This window comes from Cryptomeria japonica, chromosome 4 (genome assembly GCF_030272615.1).
Source record: "Cryptomeria japonica chromosome 4, Sugi_1.0, whole genome shotgun sequence".
Lineage (NCBI taxonomy): Eukaryota > Viridiplantae > Streptophyta > Pinopsida > Cupressales > Cupressaceae > Cryptomeria > Cryptomeria japonica.
The window spans coordinates 666,338,997-666,360,592 of NC_081408.1; the positions used below are offsets into that span (position 1 = coordinate 666,338,997).

A 21,596-nucleotide genomic window follows, 5' to 3' on the forward strand; every position below is an offset into this window, starting at 1 on the left:
CATTTCTTGCCACCTATAACTTAACTTGTATTTAGCAATACAATGACTCTAGCATGCCAACTTCGCCCATAACAATCCTTGTATACTGAACAAGTTGTCCAATGTATAAAATAAGATATAATCCTTGATTGTGGCTTTGATTGTGAAGATGCAGTGATTTGCAACAAGGAATATGTACTTCGTAGATTTCATGATCATGATTCATCATTGACCTCTATTGCTTGCTTAACTTATAGTTTGATGGGGTTTTGGGGGCAACACTCCAACAGGGTCAAGGGGCATCACCCTTATGGAATTTTGGGGACATCAACCCTCGCGAGGATTTGGGGGCAATGCCCCCAACAAGGTCCAAGGGTAGCACCTTTGGTTTGTTCCTTGTCGCAATATAGGGCGAGGTCGAGGGGTGGACCCCTTGCCACCAAGCCCAACTAAAGACTTTCATGGAACACACCGTTTTCACATTTTTTTGTAAATCCTCGATGGGCATGTCATAAACCAAACAAGCATTGAAACGTTGTAAGTTTTTTTTAACTAAAATATTGGATTAACAATTCACAATTTTGTTTATCTTTTTCTACTTTTTTCTTTCCCCAATCCTAGCCAAGTTTGGCATGCAGAACTTGTCAGGTATGGCGAGTCTAGTCTCCAAGATTTATTCAAGTTTGGTGAGTCTAGAAGGGGAGTCTATATGCTCGACGAGTCTCTAGGACTCATTTGGCCTAGCTCACCTCAAGACTCGTTGAGTCTAGACAAGTCCAAGCGAGTCTTGCAACACTAACTAGCAATGACTTAGACTTGAGCTCCGATTTTGATATTGATACAAATCTACCAGTTACATTTGCTGATTTAGATAAGGGACAACCATATATTTTCTATTTTTTTGTCATTTTATAGTTGAAACTTGAAAACTTTGGGCATTTTGTTATAATTCTTATATAATATGTATGCACATTGACAATGAAAGCATTGAAATTTTGATAATTTGTTTGCCAATTCTCATGCGAAATCTCAAATCAGTCTAATATTTCATATTTAGACTCTATAATGTCTATGATGAATGATTTATCAATGATATGATTTGAATATTTCAAGTTTCTCTATATTTTTAAAAATTGCCCTAATTTTGGGACCCCACAACGCAGCGGTTAGCTGCGAGCCTCCTACATGGGAGGTCTTAGGTTCGAATTGACTGGTTCTTAGCTTCAGGGAAAAAGCTAAAAATTCTGCTTCAGCTCTGACTTATCAAAAAAAGAAATGCCCTATTTTTTAAAAGTCATCACATCCCTTAAAAAATGGCCCAAAAGTACCACCATACCAGAAACACATCCCGCTGTCACTTGCTGCTCCCATCCCCAAAACTTGGGGGAGCACAGCTAAAAGTGCTTCTAGTTTTTCCTATGTTAGGATTACAAGACCAGCTTCTCTTAGAGCTTGCTCTAGAATCCTTGACTGCCTAATTACCAACTTCCTCACTTCTAAGGAATTATCTTCAAACTTGAATGTTAGGAACTATGTTGCCAGTTTGGGTACCAGTTTGGGATGCAGGTCAATTAATAATTTGATATCGAACATCAAATCAATTCAAAATTATAATCATTAATCTTTATCTTGCTCTCCATCGAGAACATCAATCTCATCACTTGGTTCATTTGAACCATTGAGAAGCTGCAGTGCCAATCCCACTAGCTGCATTGTCCAAGCCTCCTCATCCTCTTAAAAAATGTGTTAAACTGTGCAATAGAAGCATCCAAGTTGGCAGACTCAAGTGCTACATCCCAATTCCTCATCACCCCCTCCATGTACTCAACTTGCTTATGTGATTCATTTTCTGGGTATATACTGAATAAACAGATCATTTTATTATCCCAGCATTTTGATAAATTTCGTTATCAATATTTTTTTAAATTATCAGAAATTATTTATAGTGCTGTGTGTGCCTGTGGAAAAGTACCATATAATTCAGATTTTTATATTAGACGAGTTTCCAGCCTTGCAGTACCCTATTGGAGCAAGCTACATGCAGTGCAAATGCCACACAAGGGGATTGATGCTCATTTGGAAGGCATAAAACTAAAAGCCTTAATAGAATTTGTTCTAGCCTTTAATATGCTCTAAAAGGCCAGCGCAGCATTTAAAAGGGGTTTTGCAGCCTTTAATAAGCTGTTGTAACAATATTAAGAGAGCTGTGCAACCTTTGGGGAGCGCCATACAGCCTTGAGGAAGCTTTGAAAAGTATGAAGGGTTGCTGATTGGATAAAAGGGTATGCTGATAGGACTGTACAGCAGAGGTCAGCACTTTTATTTATTAATATTTTTATTTTGCTTAGTATTATCAATTCTGAGAGGAAATTCCGGAAGTTATAGTTTACATTATCAATGCATATATTTATCATTTGTTAACTGATTTGTAAATCAATCAGTAATTCTTTGGAGAAAAACAGTTCCCAGAATTTGGAGTTGAGAAATTTAATTCTGTAGAATTTATTTGTGAAATATGATGAAACAATGTTGAATGCAAACTGTTTGACGAAATGCCTTCATAACTAGAATTGTGATAATTGCAAGATTTTGTTAAAATTTCTTGGAAGCTTATTACACATGCCAGTCCCATTAGCAAAATTCTGTGAGTCTTCTCATCCTCTTAAGAAATTGTGTTAAACCCTGCAATAGAAGAGCTACATCCCAATTCGTGATCATCCCATCCATGTACTCAACTTGCTTGTGTGACATGGGTTGCAAATTGGAATGTACATAGTCCAACTCTCTATCTTTTTTGCAGCCAACAAGTTCCACTTATCAAAGACATTCTTTCAATCCTTCAACACTCAAAAGCAGTGGCGGCCTTCAGCAATGCAAAAAAAAACTGGAAGTTTGGAGTGATCTGTAAGTTGAAATGAGTTTTCGTGTTGGTGATGGCACTTTGTTTTACGTTGCTTTTACAATTAATTTTTTTAAGCTATGTTGGGCAGCTTGCCCTGTGGGTTCACCTGGGACATGCCTGGACAAAACCCCCAGGTACCCAGCTCCCAATCCATTCAGTCCAAGTCCAGGGAGCTACCAGAGCAGACCCGGTAACTTAAGTTAGGAGTGATGTAAATTCTATCTCTCCATAGCTTACTTTCTTCCACAAAAGATCAACACACAGCAAGGCCCTTCTATCATTCTTGTAAAGCCCCCCTCTAGTTGACATCCTCTGGCAGGTCCTTAATGGCAATATTGCAGATATACTGTAATGTCCCCTTTTGGGGATGTTCCTAAATCTTGCCCTAAAATCACAAGTTCAATTAAAACAAGAATAACAGCTCATTAAGATACAACTTGCCAATTAACAGTTTCCTTTCCAATATAAACTTCCTGTAATAATGTTAGTCAACATTTGAAATATAATTCATAAGGCCATTTATTTCTCAAACGGTTAGGAATCTAATAACATATTAATGCATATATCATCAATCACATTAAAGATATTTAAGTCACATAACATCACTCATTGGGATCTAATCTATATTTGTATTTCCAAGAATCAACCATTTGAGAGGAAAGCATGATTGAGCACCCGGAACCATCCGCCACAACTAAGCCCAAGGGCACAGGGCATCCAACCAAGACAACCTGACCCCTTGGCCCACAAGTGGCAGGACCTCTAGTCCATCCAACTTGGGGTGGTCTGCTTAGAGGGGGAAACTGTATCTGCTTTCTCAACCGTGTCTCCTTACTAACCCATACATAATTGCTTCTTTCACTTCCCACAACCAACCATCATGGGGATTGGAGAGGATAACACAAAAGGTGTCCAACACCATTCGCCACAACTAAGCCCAAGGGCACGGAGCATCCAACCAAGACAACTTGACCCTTTGGCCCACAAGTGGCAAGAACATCCAACCAAGACAATTCCATCCAACTTGGGGTGGCCTAATTAGAGGGGGAAACCGTATTTGCTTTCCCAATCGTAATACCTTGCCAACCCTTATATGATTGTTCATAGGAGAATAAATTGATTAAATAAAAAATGATAAGAGTCTAGATGGATTAGCAATTCCCATTCTTAATCATCTTAATACTGCATATGAGATTATGTGAGATTATCTTAATTATCTATCCTTTCATTTGGATTGAACAGACAAGAATTTCCTGAAGCACATTGTGATTAGTCAATTCTTTCTGTCAAATATTATGGGCTTCCTTCTATTAGCAACCTGAACAGTGATGAATTCTGTCAACAAAGAGAATAAAAAATCAAAATCAACAAAGCTGATACAAGGAAAAGCATCATGTTCATGGGATAACAGCCTAAGTAAATTTTATCATCAAAGGTGGATCTCCAATTCCAAATACCAGTGACTGCTCATCCTGTTAATGTTCATCAGCCTTTGATTCTTTATTATGAGTGTCCATTTGTTCCTGTAAGTGGGTATCATATGGAAGATAGACTAATGTTCCCATATTCTTGGAAGGTAGAGATCTAAAAATATTTAAAGAAAAAACCTCACTTACAACACTCATTAACTGATTCTTTTCTGGATTTGGAATACAATAATCAAGGCGATCTATGCAATATATTTTTACTTTGGGCAGTCTTTAGTCTTTCTCCTTTGTAACACACCTCAAGCTACTCAAGAGTCAATTATGGGGAACTACTTTCTTAGGACAGAAAATCTTCTCACATCTCAGCAGGCCAATGGGAACAGTATCATCCATGGTCTAAATACTAATGAATGACATCAAGAATTGTGAATCCATACACAATCTAGCTAAGATGCAAGTCAACAATATGAGGGATCAAATAAACAATAAAATGATCCAAATGTCCAACAGTAATTGCATTAAGTCATAATAGAAATACAACCAATATACACAACAAAAGAGTTGTGCCATGGATACCAAAATACCTCGGCATTAATATACTCCCAAACAATATGCTTGAGGCAGTGTTACACCATACAACAAACCATAGTTTGCAATTTCAACCAAGTATTCAGTGAAACAAGTACTCGTGAGTTTTTTTCCCAAGTGAGTCTCTAAAGGTAAACTCACTGGTCTGAGGTGGCTGAGTTTACGGTGAGTAGTGGACAGGGAATATTGATGAGTACACACCAAATTTTGGCAAGTCTGTCAAAAAACCTAAAAAACCTTTTATTTTAACCATTTAACCCTACAAGTCATAGCCAACCCTCAAACAGCACTTGTGCATCCTTGAGAGCAATTTGAAAAGATTTTTAGTGGATTTGACAAGCAGATTTGAGGAATTTCAGTTTCCAGATTAGTTACTTCTAGCATGTTAATAAAAGAATTGCAAACATTATTTACAGTTTTACTTGCAATGAATTTGATTTAGAAAATTTTATTGCTGGTTTATACTAGTTTTTGAATGAAATCACTGTTCTTTTTTGTAAACAAAGAATTTTACACTATTGAGTTGCAAAAATGGTTTTTGGGATAAATTAATTAACGGAATGCCACATTGCTTTTCAATTACCATATGACATTTCTAATGCAAGATTTATATATATAATTTTTATTTTATTTTCTATTTAAAACATTGTTTTTTACTTTGGTATCTAAACATGTTGTAGGTTAGAAACAATCTTGCTCCACATTAGACTCAACTTCAGTTACTATAAGTCATCCCATAGGAAGCAAAGACCCCACTTGGAAATATGTCATAATGGAACCAATAGTAGGGAGTGTGATGTGTATCATATGCATCAAAAAGCTTTTAATGGAGCCATCAATCGCCTCAAACACCATATTGCAAATATTGTTAATCACAACGCCAAGCCACGCTAAAAAGAAACAAGAAGAAAAACGAGAGATGCAAGCACTACTTCCATTGTTGGATGAGAAGAAACTAGAGAGGACAAGGACGCTGGTAGTCATTAATCCTAACATGCAAGCACAAAGAGACGAAGATATGGCAGGCATTGTGGGCTCCAGTTGTGGTCCACACTAGCATCCACCTCATCCAATTCAAACAAAGTGCCAACACAAGGCCTTTTTGTACCTAGAAACATACTTGCGGCACGACCTCATTGTAAGGTGTGGGTTGGAATAAGGAGGTGCACCGAGAAGTGAACAAGATGTATGCAAGTTTCTGAATTTACAACTTTGCTTCAATGTGGCAAAGAGTCTGTATTGGGAGAATTCGGTGACACCATTGACAATTGCAAGGAAAGGGTATAAGGCGGCCTCACCAAAATATTCAAATGGAAAGTTACTCCAGAATGACATTAAAGATGCAAAGTTAATTCTAGAAGAACAAAAGAGGCACTGGTAAAAGTTTAGATGTGCTATTCTTTTAGATGAGTGAATGGATTGTAAAAACTGTAACCTTATCAATTTTTTGGCAGCTCCAAATGGTAAGATATTTTCAATGAAGTCAATTGATGCCTCTATCAAAGTAAAAAATGTATAAGCTTTGAGTCTAATGTTGGAGCAAGTTGTCTTAAAGGTAGTGTTGATGTGTTTTTTACGCACATGCGAACACAGAATAAAATACCTAAAGGTACCTTATCCTCTCTTGAGTAAAGTTTCTGAATGCTGAAGATATCGCGAAAAGGATCAATCGGAGAAACTTCAAGGTTCTTGTATGTAGGGTCTCTACGTGTGGATAAGCTCTCTGTGGTATGATGTGATTTGCTGGAATCACAAGGGGACTTGCACTTGATGACTAAACGTCTGATTTGCTGGAATCACGAGTCCTATTTACTAACTGGAAGACAAACCAATGGCAAAAGATGCAAGGTTCAGGAAGTCTACTCTACTACCTAGAATGCGAGAAGATGGATGAATGACTAGGTGGAGTCCTACTGGGCTGGGTCTCACCATCAGGCTTGATCAATTCGACACCAACTCAATGCGATCTTCTAAGGGATGCTTCCAATATGTTTAAATCGTACACCATCTGACAATGATCACCATTCAAGAAAATGCATGAAACAATAGACGTGTAACGACTTATGATTAAGCTCATTTCATTCCAGTTGACCACGCAAGGCGCACTTACCATCAGCAAGAGGCTAGTGGTTTGGATTAGACGGATCCCACACAGGTGCATTCAACAATTTCCTTCATTCAATCTAATCATCTACCATCTAGAATTGAAGATTCAACAAGAAACGATGCATATTGCAAGAAACGACACACTTCACCATTACTTCAATGAAAATGGAGTTTGTTTACAATCAATGGCAACAATTTCTTGCCTTGTCCTCCTATTCTACTCTAATTGCTACTCTATCAACTGACTATTCACCTTCTAACTACTCTCTATCTATCTTCTATTGTCTATTCTCGTATCCTTTACAAATGAAGAGTCGAGGCTTATATAGTGCCCATAATACAATTCGATGGCTAAGATCAATTTGAGATCAATGGCCAAGATTCAATAATGAAAACCCTAATTAGGGTTTGTTACAACCATTACATAGCATTTAATGCTTGACCAATGAAATAATTGTATTAATTGGACAAATGTCTTTTCTGGAAAATTCGACCAATGGATAGCTGGGGTAGGTACATCGAAGTTTGTGCCATCTCCCATGAGTTAGGTACATTGAATCTAGACATGCTGAGGTGGACCACACCGATTGGAGAAGTGATGACTAGGATGCCACCTCGTCTGACACTTGTAATTTGGTGGATATTCAACTTGACGTTGCTGAGAAGCTAGCTTTAATTAACTCTTCTGGAACTATCTGCTCCTTCGACGAACCCTTGCTCTGACTTATTTTGTCTTTGATGTGCAGGATGATGATGTACCTCGCCTTGGAATGCTGGATTGGAAGAAGTCATTCCTGATGATACTTGACCGAAGAAGGCCGTCCTTGTCGATGCTAGACTAGAGGAGGTCACCCTTATCCTTGCTTGATCGTCTTTGATGAGAACCTACCGACTTGTAGATGCTCCTGCCTTTGGAGTTGCCATCTTGACACCTACACAACATTTCACAATTAGTAATATATCTTGAAGTGTAGAAATTAGGATTCAAAAGAAAGATTTAAGATTTTAATTAGGAAACTTCATGATAAATCTTGAGTTATCATTTCCTAATTAACCATGCGATACTTAGATTTTTCAAAACAAATGTCCAAAAATCAAATCTTCAACAAGGGTGTCATGATGATTTCGCCATACCTCCCCTTGAGTATTAAACTCTAAGAAATGATGCAAAAATAGATTTTGCTAGGCAAAATTTAAATCAAAATTCTCCCTTGGATGAATTGTGCCTCCTCTAGCTTCAAAAAGAATAGACTCCACCCTCTTTGATCTTCAACACTTAGTAGAAATTCGCTCCACTCTAGCTAGATTTCGCTCCTCCAAATTGCACTTCAACCTCTGGATTTTGCCCCTCAAATAGCTCTCCAATTTCGCACTTCAACTTTGCACTTGAAAAAGGATGAATGAATGATTAAAACTTGAACAAAGCATCTCCCATATATAGAGCGCTCACCTTGATCCCCTCCAAGGCCGACTTGCCAAAAGGGAAATGAAAATGAAATAAAATCCCCCTCAAAAGAAGGCCGACTTGCTTGTAAAAGCAAATAAATGTATTTGAGCGCTCACCTTCATTTAAAATTTGAAAATTAATTTTAATGCCTCCAAAGTGGATTTTTGATTATTTCAAGGCCTAAAAATTAATTTATTACATTAAAATGCCTTTAATTTAATGCGAATTTGATTTAGCCTTTCCAAAGGCCTCAAAGTTCGCAACTTGGTGAATTTTAAGGAATATCAACGCTCAATAAAAAATGAAGGATATCACCAATTTCGCCCTGGACCTTCAGTGAAGGTCAGGAGCGATTTTTCAATCTTGCTCTTAATCCTTCATCTTTTGGATTCCAAATTGCTTCCAAGGCATAAAATATCATCTCTTCTTCCTATCCACAAAAGATTTGGTCTCAATTCCTCAAACAAAGGAGAGGATCCTGAAAAATCGCTATGGGCCCTCTCTGAGGGTCAAGAGCGACTTTTTGATTTTAGGCTTGATTCTTCATCATTTTTCATTGAAACTTCATTTGTCATTAAGCAACATCCTTCCTTAATCCACTTCAACCAAATTCGCTTTGTTGTTGCAAGGTAAAATGAGGATTTTCAACAATATCACTATGGGCCCTCTCTGAGGGTCAGGAGCGATTTTTTATTTTCTGACCAAAATCATCAAGTTTCAAAGGCAAAACAACATTCATCATGTTTTTGGAGGTCTCTTCTCCTTATCCTAACCTTGCCTTAGCACCATTTTGAAGAAAACATGCATTTTTTGAAAATCTCGCTGTGGACCTTCAGTGAGGGTCAAGAACGACTTTTTGGTTTTAGGCAAATTCCTTTATCTTTTAATCTTCAAATCACCTCCAAGGCATAACACATCACGTTCTCCTCCTGTCCAAGCAAGATTTTATCTCAATTGTTCAAACAAAGGAGAGAAAACTGGAAAATCGCTATGGGCCCTCTCTGAGGGTCCGAAGCGATTTTTGTAATTGCCTTCAAAATATTGATTCTCAACGATTTCTTTTCACTTCAAGGCTTTTCAAACATCGTTTCAAACCCATGCCTAACCTTAGCTTTCCTCAAACTTGGATGGAAAATTCCCATTTTAGGTTTCTCGCTGTGGGCCCTCTTTGAGGGTCCGAAGCGATTTTTCGCTATGGGCCTTCTCTGAGGGTCCGGAGCGATTTTTCGCTGTGGGCCTTCAGTGAGGGTCAGGAGCGATTCTTTCATTTTGGGTTGATTTCCTCTTGTATTGATCCTCCAAATTATATTCAACGGATAGAACATGCTTCCTTCATCCCTTCCAATCATAAAATCACTTTGATCTTGCAAGAATAATGCATATTTGAAAATCTCGCTGTGGACCCTCTCTGAGGGTCAGGAGCAATTTTTGCTACCTGGACCAAAATGTTTCACTTTTCATCTAAAAATCACTTTGCCAAGGGAGATATCGTCTTGTTCTTTGCTATGAATAAAAATTCATGTCCAAGAAAGGTCCAAAAATGTGCACACAAAGAAAATCGCTGTGGGCCCTCTCTGAGGGTCAGGAGAGATTTTTCCTTTCCTGGGCAAAACTCCTTCAATTTATCATCTTTGATCAAGTCTAGATACCTCATTATGCTCATTCTATCCTTCACCATGCTTTTGACATCTCAAATCGACCAAATAAGGCTAGCAATGACACCTATGAGATTTCTCGCTGTGGGCCCTCTCTGAGGGTCAGGAGCGATTTTTCTATTTTCAACAAGGTCCTTCATTATTTCAAGTCAAAACTTCTTCAGGCGGGTGGAGAAAGTCATTTATTTCCCCTTCATGATCAAAACTTGGTCTCTTTCCATTGCAAAATGAAGTAAATCAAAATCTCGCCCTGGGCCCTCTCTGAGGGTCAGGAGCGATTTTTCGTTGTGGACCTTCACAAAGGGTCAGGAGCGATTTTCGCTCTGGGCCTTCACTGAGGGTCAAGAGCGATTTTTTGACCTTTTGAACTCTCCGTCAGGATAATTTTATGGAATATAACATTTAAGTATAAGAACTTTAAGTTATATTCCATTTATACTTTCAGGATGTTTGAGAGTGGTTTCAGACCTCCAGGAGTTATATTGCAAAATCTAGTTTTTGGAGGTTTTTCAGTTTCCAGACTTAGTCAAATTTCAAGATCAGGACATTCCAAACTTAGCCAAATTTCAGGATCAGGACATTCCAGACTCAACCAAATTTCAGGATAAGGACATCACTCCAGCAGGACTTGCTATCCAGGTGATCCCTGTTTACCTCACTAGGTAAACAGGAAGAATACAGAAACTGAACAGCAATGCACAATGCAATTACAAAGGAAGTACCAGAATAAGCTTTCCATTAATGTCAAAAGATGTTCATATTATAATCTGTCGTCCACATTCCATGTCCTCCAACACCCGGAGGTGGTACAATATATGACAGCCGAAGGGGTGCGACACAACCGTCGCAACTCCAACTACCTACCCGTCGGCTAACTAACTGACCGCCGTAACTCATTATTACCGACGACAACATAAACATAATATACCAACATAACATAATGATTATTCCCGTCAACATCATCCCCCCCAAGAAAAGAAGTCGACTCCGACGACTTAATACAAAATAGAGATGAACGGCAGGAACTACTGACGCCAGTCGGGCCCGGATCTTATACACTTGCTGCGTCCTCGCCTGAAAACCCTTTTCTGCTACCATTTGATGCTCAAGTGCGGATTTCACCAATATTGCTTCCTTTGCCATCATAGTTCTCCTGGGCCTAACCCAAACTTGTCTGCAAAACACGTTTTTCAGTCTCAGCTTCCACCAACTGCTACTCAAATGATTCTGTCTCCCTAGCCAATTTGTCCTCGATAGCCACCCGTGCTGCTCTCTCGGCATCCAACTCCTGGGTACACTGAACTAAGTCTCACGCGACTATTGCCTCCAACCTGGTGGTCAGCTCCTCCCGAGCCCTCTGTGCATCCACCAAGGCAACCTCACGTCCAGCCGAGACATACTCCGAGTTCCTCAAAGCGTACCAGTCATGCCTGGAGGTGGCCACAATCCGTTGGCACAAATGCTAGGAGCCAACTCAAATCCTCCATCACACTCCCCAAAGGCTAAAAACTGAACTGAATAACTCCCTGGTGTCATACAACTGCGCGGACCTGCAATGCCTTCCCTCAAACTCTTTTTGTTCGCAACCTCCAAATCCGTCTCCCTCTACGGCTTATGGCTTCCCTGCCAATGCTTAGCTGTGGGCTTCTTTCGCACAATACGAACAACCACAACACTTCCCGTGGTCTTTTGTAGCTCAAAATAAACTGGGGGTCTGGGGGCAGCGCCCCCGCCGCCAACACCAATTTACAACCTTCAGAACCCCACGAAAGTCCATGGCGCGCATCATTTTTGTGATATTTTATGATGTCAAAACCCTTCTTCTACACTCCAATATTTTCAGTGTCCAGGCTCCAGATGTCAGCAAATCATTTTAAATCTGGCCGTCGTAGTTTTTTTTTTTGTTTTTTTTTTTTTTTTAAGGGCACTGTAATGTCCCCGATGGCTACCCGGCCATACAACCTCCCTATACGGTCAACAACAGCATTGGCACCTCCGATCGTGCGGCTGCTTGGTCTACCTGTGGCGGTCGGCCCGTGCTTTACCCTTCGCATCACGTGGTGGCGTGCTGGTGCGGTGTTCGGCGTCTTCTTCCCTTTACCCCTTGCTGTGCGGTGATGGCGGTGTGCGGGGTTGTTTTGTTCTTCGTCGCGGTGGTGTTGTGCGGCGTCTTTGATGTCTTGGCTTGGTGACCGCCTTTGGTGGCTCCCACCGCACGATGGTGCCACCACACGGTGGTGCCACCGTCGGTGCTTCCACCGCACGGTGGTTCCGCCGCACGGTGGTGCCACCGTCGGTGCTTCCACCGCACGGTGGTTCCGCCGTCGGTGATGCCACCGTCGGTGCTTCCACCGCACGGTGGTGTCACCTTGTCACCTTGGTCCCACCGTACGGTGGCCATTTTCCCCTTCTTTTTCTTTTTTTTTGACCGTACGGTCGCTGTTGTACGACCGTGCGATTTTTTTTTTCTTTTTTTTTTTTTTTTTTTTTTTTGAAGTTGTCTAGAGAGTCTTCGGCTCGGGTCCCCTGTCTCTGGGATCGCCCTTCATTCTTCTCAGTTTTTCTCGCCCAAAAGTCTCCTGCTTTTGTCCTGTGCCTCTCAAGTCGCTTGCCCGGCCTCTTAGGTCCCCTTCCATCCTCTTGGGTCCCCCTTCGAGCTCTCGGGTGTCCGTCCGGCCTCTCGGGTCCCCTGCGCGCTTCGCGTGATAGGGTTTCAATTTAAACCTATTGGTGGCAAGTTTATTTTCCATGGCCATCCGAAGACCTGGAACCACAAATTCTATAGGGACCACAGTCTCCTTCCCGTACATAAGAAGAAGGATAATAAAGATTTTGAAGGCTACGGCCTTCCACACAGGGTTCCAATCATTGCCGACACTCTTCGGATTATTTACGTCGCCAGGGTTTGGGGCGTCTCCCTTCCAATATTCTCTGTATTCTGGAGGATATTGATCTGGCTCCTCTCCTTCCACGCTTAATACGTTACAGGAGGGTGAGAACATCTCATAGTCCTCCTGCTGCCAATGGAACAATCCATTTAGTGAATCTGTGTCATCCTCCGAACAGCAACCTCCGATTTTTAATATGCCTTCGGCATCTGGGTCCATCCTCTCTCTCCCTTCGTCTCGTGGGTCATTTTCCCTCTCGGATTCAGATCCCGAGGAAGAGGCAAGTTCCTCGCCCACCGTGTCCGGAGATCAATAGTGAATTTCTTGCCTCCGCTCTCCATCGAGAGTGTATTCCGTTTCTAGTTGTGGTTTGCTTTCGCTGCCACCAACCATCCTCTTCCAAGTATGGCGTCATACCCTTTCTGTTTCAATGGAATGACAACGAAGTCGAGTACAAAAGGTTGTGCACCCACGGTGACTTGCTGTGCCATCAACATGCCGAGGGGTTTAATCCCGTGCTGGTCTGCACCTAGCAGATTAAACGTAGGTGGCCACAGAGTGGGCTTTCCTAGCTTTTTCCATGTGTCCTTCGGAAGGACATTTACTCCGGAACCGCCGTCTACTATAGTATCTGTCAGGATGGTGCCCAGGATGCCCATCTCCACCACGGCTGGGTGTCGGCCATTGTTGACAGTAAGTACAACTGGATTTGTTGCCGAGCTTCCTAGTATGGGAGCGTCCATGTCTCTCGGTTTGGGTTTATCAACCTTTGTGCCCAACAACATTGTCCCCAATTGTGGTATGGTGTGTAGGAGGTCTTCCAGTTTCACAGGTACCTCCATTTGAAGCATCTGCCGTACAATGTTCCTCTCCGCGTCTGTGCAGTAGGGTCCAGATGAGTCGTGTGTCTCTCCCCGTCGGGCTTTCATGGCCCTTTCTATTTCCTCCCTTGCCTCCGTCATTCTCTGCTTCTCCGTGCGGGGATGGGGGTATCGAGCTTCCTTTGCCTGCCCTCGGGTAAGAGCAAGGATGGCTTCTTTACCCCGTGTGTTGCCTTCGATATCAATCAGATTGGCCCCTACGCCAGACTTCGGACAATCGGCATCTTCATGGTCACCGGGGCCACACCACCGACATAGCTTTTGAGCGGTGTCATTGTTATTACACTCTTGTGCGTAATGACCCCATTGATTGCAAGCCCTACATTGAATCATCGGGCGTCCCTTCGCATCGTATTGGACCCTGTTTCTGGTGGAATTATTATTATTCCCCCGTCCGCCTTGTCGGTTTCCTCGGTAGCCTCCGGAAGATGCATTATTGTTTGAATCCGATGTGGAGGGCTGCTCATGTGCAAAGAGCACTTGCTGGTTACGTGCCTTCAGATTGTATGGGCATTCCTTCGTAGAATGTCCCATGATCTGGCAGATGTCACAGAATGCCTTCTTGGGACAGACACCCTTTGTGTGGCCGCTCTCCTTACAATCCGTGCACCACAGTTCATCATCCTTGCTTGTGGTCCCCTTCATTGTCTTAAACTCTTTTAACATCCGTTCCATATCCTTCTGAAGGGCCGTGACTTTCTTCTTCGGCTTCTCATCACTGCTACTCTCTTCTTCCGACGTATCATCTTCAGAGGATGACGAAGATCTATTCTTCTTCTTTTTGGCCGTCTTATTTTCACTTTCCAAGTCCATGGCCCGATTGTATGCATCATCGTAGGATGTCGGAGGCACAATTTTCATCTTTCGTCGTAGCTTAGGGTTCAGACCCTCGACATAGGGTTCAGACCCTCGACAAACCACCGCTTCTTTAAGCCATCAGCCAGTTGGCTTTCCATCTTTCCGACTAATTCCTTTAGCCGGCGGCCATATGCCCGTACGGTCTCCTTCTTTCCTTGCTTTGTTCCATAGATTTCGGAGACTATCTCATTATCATCTCGGAGAAGCCGAAATTCCTTCTCGAATGCTTTCTTCAATTCATCCCACGTAGTTACCCCGGTTTTATCCAAGTCTGAATACCAGTCAATAGCCACTCCTCTCAGTGTGGCGGGGAACTGCTTCATCCATTCATCCTGGTCAGTCACCCCGTTGGCTGTCCAGATGGTTTCGCAGGTACGGCAATGCCGTGCGGGATCATCTTTGCTATCCCCGTTGAATTTGGGCAACTTCTGTTTGGTCGCCATTGATGGAAGTCGTCCACTTGGAGGCGGTTGTGGCCGTGTCTGCCCTCTGGCGCCGCTCCCTCCGATGCCGCTGATGTCTCTTGTGGTGGTGACCAAAGGTACGGTGTTCTGCCTTGTACCTACCGTGCGGTTAGCTTCCCCTTCGCCGTCACCCGTGCCCGGCTCCCTTCGGTGATCCTCCCTTTGTGGCGTGAGAGCAACTACCGTGCGGTTAGCTTCCCCTTCGCCGTCACCCGTGCCCGGCTCCCTTCAGTGATCCTCCCTTTGTGGCGTGAGAGATAAGTTTTTGAACCGATCTCGAGTCTCTTCAACTAGTTCTCTCCGTAACCTAGTTTCCTCCAGAAACTCTTCGAGGCTTCTCGCTCTACAGTAGTCTGGCGACGCGTAGAAATTCCCCTCGGCTTCTGCACCTTCCGTGACACCTCCTTGGTTCCCTTCGGGCAACCCTTCGGCAGGTCGTCCTTCGGCAAGTTGCCTCAGCCTCCGTCTATGTTCTACACGTCGTTCCAGAATCAAAGCCTTCTGCGCAGCCTCCCACTCGTCGGTTTCTAATTTCTTATTTCTGTCTTTATTCAGTAAATTGGGCATTAATTGTGGTACAATTTCATGTTTCACAACACATAAATCAAAACACAACACGTCTTTATTAATTCATTCTTTTGTATACAATCAACATAATTCTTCTGCTTCTAACAGTGTTCTTTATTTCTCTCCCTTCACAACTTAAGGATTATTTGTCCTTCGTCGGTCTTCCCTACGTCCGTCATCCTGGCGCTCATGAAATTCTCGTAAGATTTGCTGTCGTCGGTTCTCACGGTAGGTGTCTTCTCTGCGGTTTTGAAGAGCCAAAAATGCTTGAGCCAGAAGGTTAGGCAAATTGCTCATTAACCGATTCACCGTCGGGCTTACACCAAGCGCGCTCCACACAGCATCCTCTGGAACAGCCTCAATGGTGGCTTCCCTCCGTACGTGTGTTTCGATGGCTGCTTGAAGGATGCAAGAGAAATCTTTTGTGAGTGCTCGTTCTCCTTCGAACAGTTCTTGGTGATCCTCGTCAGGTTTACTGCTCGTCCCCTCGGGCAATGGTTGTCCCATTATCCCTGTGCCATGTAGTATATTCCCGTCCCTCCCGAAATAATTTCGACAACGGCGCCAAATGTTTACCTCACTGGGTAAACAGGAAGAATACAGAAACTGAACAGCAATGCACAATGCAATTACAAAGGAAGTACCAGAATAAGCTTTCCATTAATGTCAAAAGATGTTCATATTATAATCTGTCGTCCACATTCCATGTCCTCCAACACCCAGAGGTGGTACAATATATGACAGCCGAAGGGGTGCGACACAACCGTCGCAACTCCAACTACCTACCCGTCGGCTAACTAACTGACCGCCGTAACTCATTATTACCGATGACAACATAAACATAATATACCAACATAACATAATGATTATTCCCGTCAACAATCCCCTTGGCGACACTCAAAATGCAAAGGCTAACAGACAAAACCCTAAAAGACCAAAAAGACAAACCCTAAAAAGCAAAAAGCAGGGGTCCCCATTTGCAATGGGGCGATGTGTGAAATGGTCACAACAAGTAGGCAAAGAGAATATGGTGCAAATTTTCACTAACAATGCGATCAACAAGGAGCTTTTTCCAAGAGAGGCATCCATCACTCTTTTGAACCCATCATGCAACACATTGCCTTGACCATCTTTTGGAGGACATAAGCAACATCGATTGAGTGAGATCAATTGTAAATTGTAAAAGATGCAAGGAACATCACAAAATAAAATTGAGTCTAATGTTGGAGTAAGTTGTCTTAAAGGTGGGCGTAGATGCAAATTTTCACCAACAATGCAATCAACAAGGAGGTTGCTTCAAGAGAGGCATCCATCACTGTTTTGAACCCCTCATATAGCACATTGCCTTGACCATCTTTTAGAGGACATAAGCAAAATTGATTATGGGAGATCAGTTGTAAAAGATGCAAGGAACATCACAAAATATAATTATAATGACCCTTGAGTTATTAGCTTAATGAGAGATTGCACCAAAGGGAAAAAGCTTGCATGATCAGGTTTCACAACATTTGCGACTAATGTCATACTATTGCAAAGAATTACTAGTTTGTTGACATCATTGAGATAGATGTTTGTGAGTCGAGTAAGGCTAGACTAGACATATTCTTTGCTATTTTTTATTTAAGTCTCGATGAAGAGAATTACAAAGATCATCAAAGTAACCTCAAAACATCAATTTAAATTTCAAATTGAATAATTTATTTTTAAACTTTAAAAGTATTTACTTTCATTGTAAATTTGTAACTTTAATTTGTTTGTACTTATAGGTGTTGAAGCCCTTGGTGAGAACTTTGGCTCAATGGACACAGATCAAAACCCAATGGAATACATTTATGAGGCCATGGATAAGACTAAAGAGGCCATCCAAATCTATTACATAGGGATAGAGACAAATTTGATCCCATCTTGAAAATTATTGATCAAAGATGAAACAATCGACTTCACCAACTCATTCATGAAATAGGCACTACCTCAACCCTAACTTTTTCTTCTCCAATAGCTTCACAAATCCTAATAGTGAAATGAAATGAAATGAAATGAAAGATTTTAATGATGTCCACGAGACTAAACAATCTATGGGACCAAGGCAACCAACTTTAATTTATCTTTAAACTCTTTTCCATGTCGGATCTCCTGTTATTAATCTTGACTAGTAAGCTAGTTGTCTGATTAATCATGTCTTCTTCAAATAGTTGATGCATGTTGTCAACCTTCAAACTATTTTTGTACTGATTACAAATATCTTCATAAGCAGTGCATTCCATGATGAAATGTCATTCCATTTCCACAACTCCCTTATTGCAGAAAATGCAAACACTTTCTTCCCAAGTTTCCTTGGGTATCTTCCACCTCTCAGTCTCACACTTAAGATGATGCAATCCCGTCCTTAATTGTGCAACTAGCAGCCTCAATTTCCCTTTAATAGCTGCCCCTAAATATGTTTTTTCACCATGATCCTTTGCTGGGTTAAACTCTTTGATACAGTACGCTTTTTTCTTCGTCACTAGCTATTCGAGGAAGATCCACTCTTTTTCTAGGTAACAAAAACTGAAGTCTTATTTCTTACAGGTTACAAATTAGAACTATTAATCATAATTGCTTGCTTAGAAACTCTTGAGTTTTAATTGCAGATTCTTGGTGGGAAGAGTGGGGTGAAAATACCCCAAATCTTCAAAAGTTATCCCCATCAATTTTGTATTTGTAAGTGCAACTAAAGTTTGTTTGACACCAGTCACACAAAAAAGTGTAATAAGTTAACTCAATGATGCCTCAATAAGCTTGTTTTTGTGCAATACAATATTTGACTTTGCACAAAAAAGGTGGACAAATCAAAGGAGCTTATTAACTATAGTGATTAAACTCAATAGGATGAGGAGCCCTCCTTGTTTACCAAAGACAAAATTGTTGATTTTGAGAGGCAAGCTTTGGAAGATTTGGCTACAACGAAGCAAAAGATATCGGATTGGATGGCATTGATGGGATAGAGGAAGAGTCATTGCCATCTAGTAGCAAGGTAGAGTCACAGGCATAGCCTTCGAGGCCAAGTGAGGAGCCAATTGCAAGGACTAGGTCATCTCCCCAATTTCTCACTAGATAGAGAAGAAAAATGTAAAATCTTGTAATTTGTAACTTGCCTAGATATGTAATTGATGATGATGATTTTCAAAAACAAGCATTATAAATTCATAATAGTTATCAGCTAGCTATTGTATCCGCTTGATGATGCAATTTTGTACTTTATTTCTGTGAGATCTAAAAGAGAACACTTCCCCTACATTTTACAAACTCGTTGGATACATTTTGTAGCTGAATTTCGCATAAAAATGTGATTTTTAAAGAAACTTAGTTATTTTTTAAGTTGCCTAATCAGGAATTTTCAGTCTACCAAAATCTGAGTCAAGCCCAAGTTTACAAACTATGCAACAAACTTACAAGGAAGGATCTATTCAGGAATATCCTTTAATATGAGAGCCAAAACAGCTATTTCTTATCTCCTACTATATTTATATTTAATACCTCCCCTTATGAAATGCTATGAGACTCCTATATATAACCTTTAGTCAAATAAAAAAGCTGTGCAACCATAAACTCTAACTTCTAGGTTACACATTAGAGTGACTTAATCCACAAATTACCCATATGAGTCAATATGGCTAACCAAAGGGTCCGTGTGTAGGATAGTAAAGGGACGTGCATGACAATGCAATACCCTTATCGGCCACTAAAATAGACCAGAATCCAGTGTATGCTCGAAAGAATTTCAAAGAACTGTGTAAAGGATGTAAGATATGTCACAGGAAGAAAAGGTTCATTTGAGCCATAAATATTTTAATACATATATTTTGACCTCCCTCCTTTTTTACATTTCTTTCTTTCTAGATTTTACTTTCAAATTTCAATAATTAAAAAAATTAATAATTACTTAAAATCAACAGGCGAAAAATCATGAGACCACTGGCACCAACAAAACCTCCTCAAAATTTTAGTTACATGGGATCCTGCTGTGAAGATTTCCCGAGAAAAAGAAATTAGCATTTGAAAAAATATTACAAAACTAAGTTTTCATTTGGAAAAAATTTAAAAAAGTCATAAGGGTTAAAGGCAAAATAATACTATAAAAACTACCTCAAACGATGCAAAGTCTGCAAACTTACACGTCCATAATGCACACAACAAATGCCCTGTATTTGTTAAGTGGTATAATTTGTAGTAAATCGTAGAGACTTTCAAATCTTTAGAAAACAAGCTAAGTGTCAAAATTGGATAAAATACTGTATCCAACTCTGGATGAGACATACTTCAAGAGAGGAGATCAATGAAAATCACAAGTGGTATTGACGGAAGAGCTACTCCTTAGTCATGAAACCTAAACTAATGCTACCATACAAAAAGAATTGATCAATTACAAAAATATGTCCGTAAATCAAAATGGATCGGTCCTTAAAAAGAAAAATACGTAAATCTAAAACAGTTTCAGGACAAAAATTCTTTTGACTCGCAATCTTCACGAAAACCCTTTTTCATGAATTTGTCAATTTATTTGATCCATCATGGTGCATGCAAGCTGCACTAGAATGCTATGGGCATAAGGGTGAAATGTTAAATTATGCTCCATCACGCACCTGAAAGTATGCACCTCCACAAAATTCTACACTAACAATTACAAACCCATCAAATCTGTTATTCGAGCTTATGTTGCCGTATGTCTCTTCGATGCATAATTGATAGATCAGATCGAAACAGCAATAAAAGGGGCATAGCAGAGATCACAAAAATGCTGGCCATTTTATGGCTAGATTTGATCGGTGGAAAAAGAAAATGAAGCAGCAAGCAGAAGGACTCACCATTGTTCTTAGGAACTCACCCACCACTTGTATATATTTATAATATTTCGCCTCACAAAGATCAACAAAGAGATCTAAGTAATAGTACACAGAAATAAAACATCTTGGCGAAACAAATTTTCCTTTTAAATCTGTCCTTTTGACTAAAAGCAAAATACATATTTCCTAATTAAAATGCGTTTATGTAACAAATTAATAATCACGAGAATACGGTAATGGTGAAAAATTCATACCCATGGGCTACGCCCTTTCCGCTTTGGGTCTTTTTACATTAGGGAGGGAGATTATTAGTCATATGATGTTTACATGAATATGATAAGATTTTCATTTTTAAGAAATGTAAAATAAATATTTATCTAATTTCAATTATAATTTGAAGGTGTGATTCATTATGTAACTCTTAAAATTATACTTCTAGTTCAAGTGTTTTAAAATAATTTTTTTAAGATTCGACTAAAATTTAATTTAAAAATCGCTAGTAGTTAAACAAAAAACTATAATTTGTTATTAGTAGAATACCATATTTTTATTTATAATATAACTTATATGTAATCTAAATGGACCAAATATCTATTAGTAACCATAAATTTGTGTTATCTTTATATCCAACACAAATTGACCCATAGTTGAATACAAAAATAATTTGTTATTACAAAAAAAACACATTATGTGTGGCGACCACCTCACCATCATCACTTGGTATTGTTTCTCTGTATTTTTTTTAATGATGCAGTTTACTTAGGTTGGAGCACATGTGACACCTTTGGAAAATCGAGCTCTCGTGGAAAGAAAAGAGCTTGGATGGACATGTGGGTGTCTTATTAATGATTATTCCTTAAGTCTTGATTTCAAGGCGGCGTCATTAATCTCTAATGTCACTTTGAAATGCTAGAGTTACCCTTCGCATGTGTCTCTTTGTCTGGAGGATAATCTGAGCAATTATTTTGTCGCTGGCTTGTATGATTTCCATAATCTTCACATTTTTGTTAT

At 40.3% G+C, this 21,596-nt stretch overlaps 1 protein-coding gene across 1 annotated transcript in view; it reads right to left on the reverse strand.

Annotated features, from left to right (window-relative positions):
* LOC131061777 (AP-1 complex subunit sigma-2) overlaps positions 1-20,766 on the reverse strand; it is a 63,201-nt gene extending 42,435 nt beyond the window's left edge. Inside the window, exon 1 of the mRNA XM_057995600.2 lies at positions 20,607-20,766. Coding sequence (XP_057851583.1) covers positions 20,607-20,609 — 3 coding nt within the window. The 5' untranslated portion in view covers positions 20,610-20,766. The remainder of the gene's footprint in view (positions 1-20,606) is intronic.
* Positions 20,767-21,596: the final 830 nt, after the last annotated feature.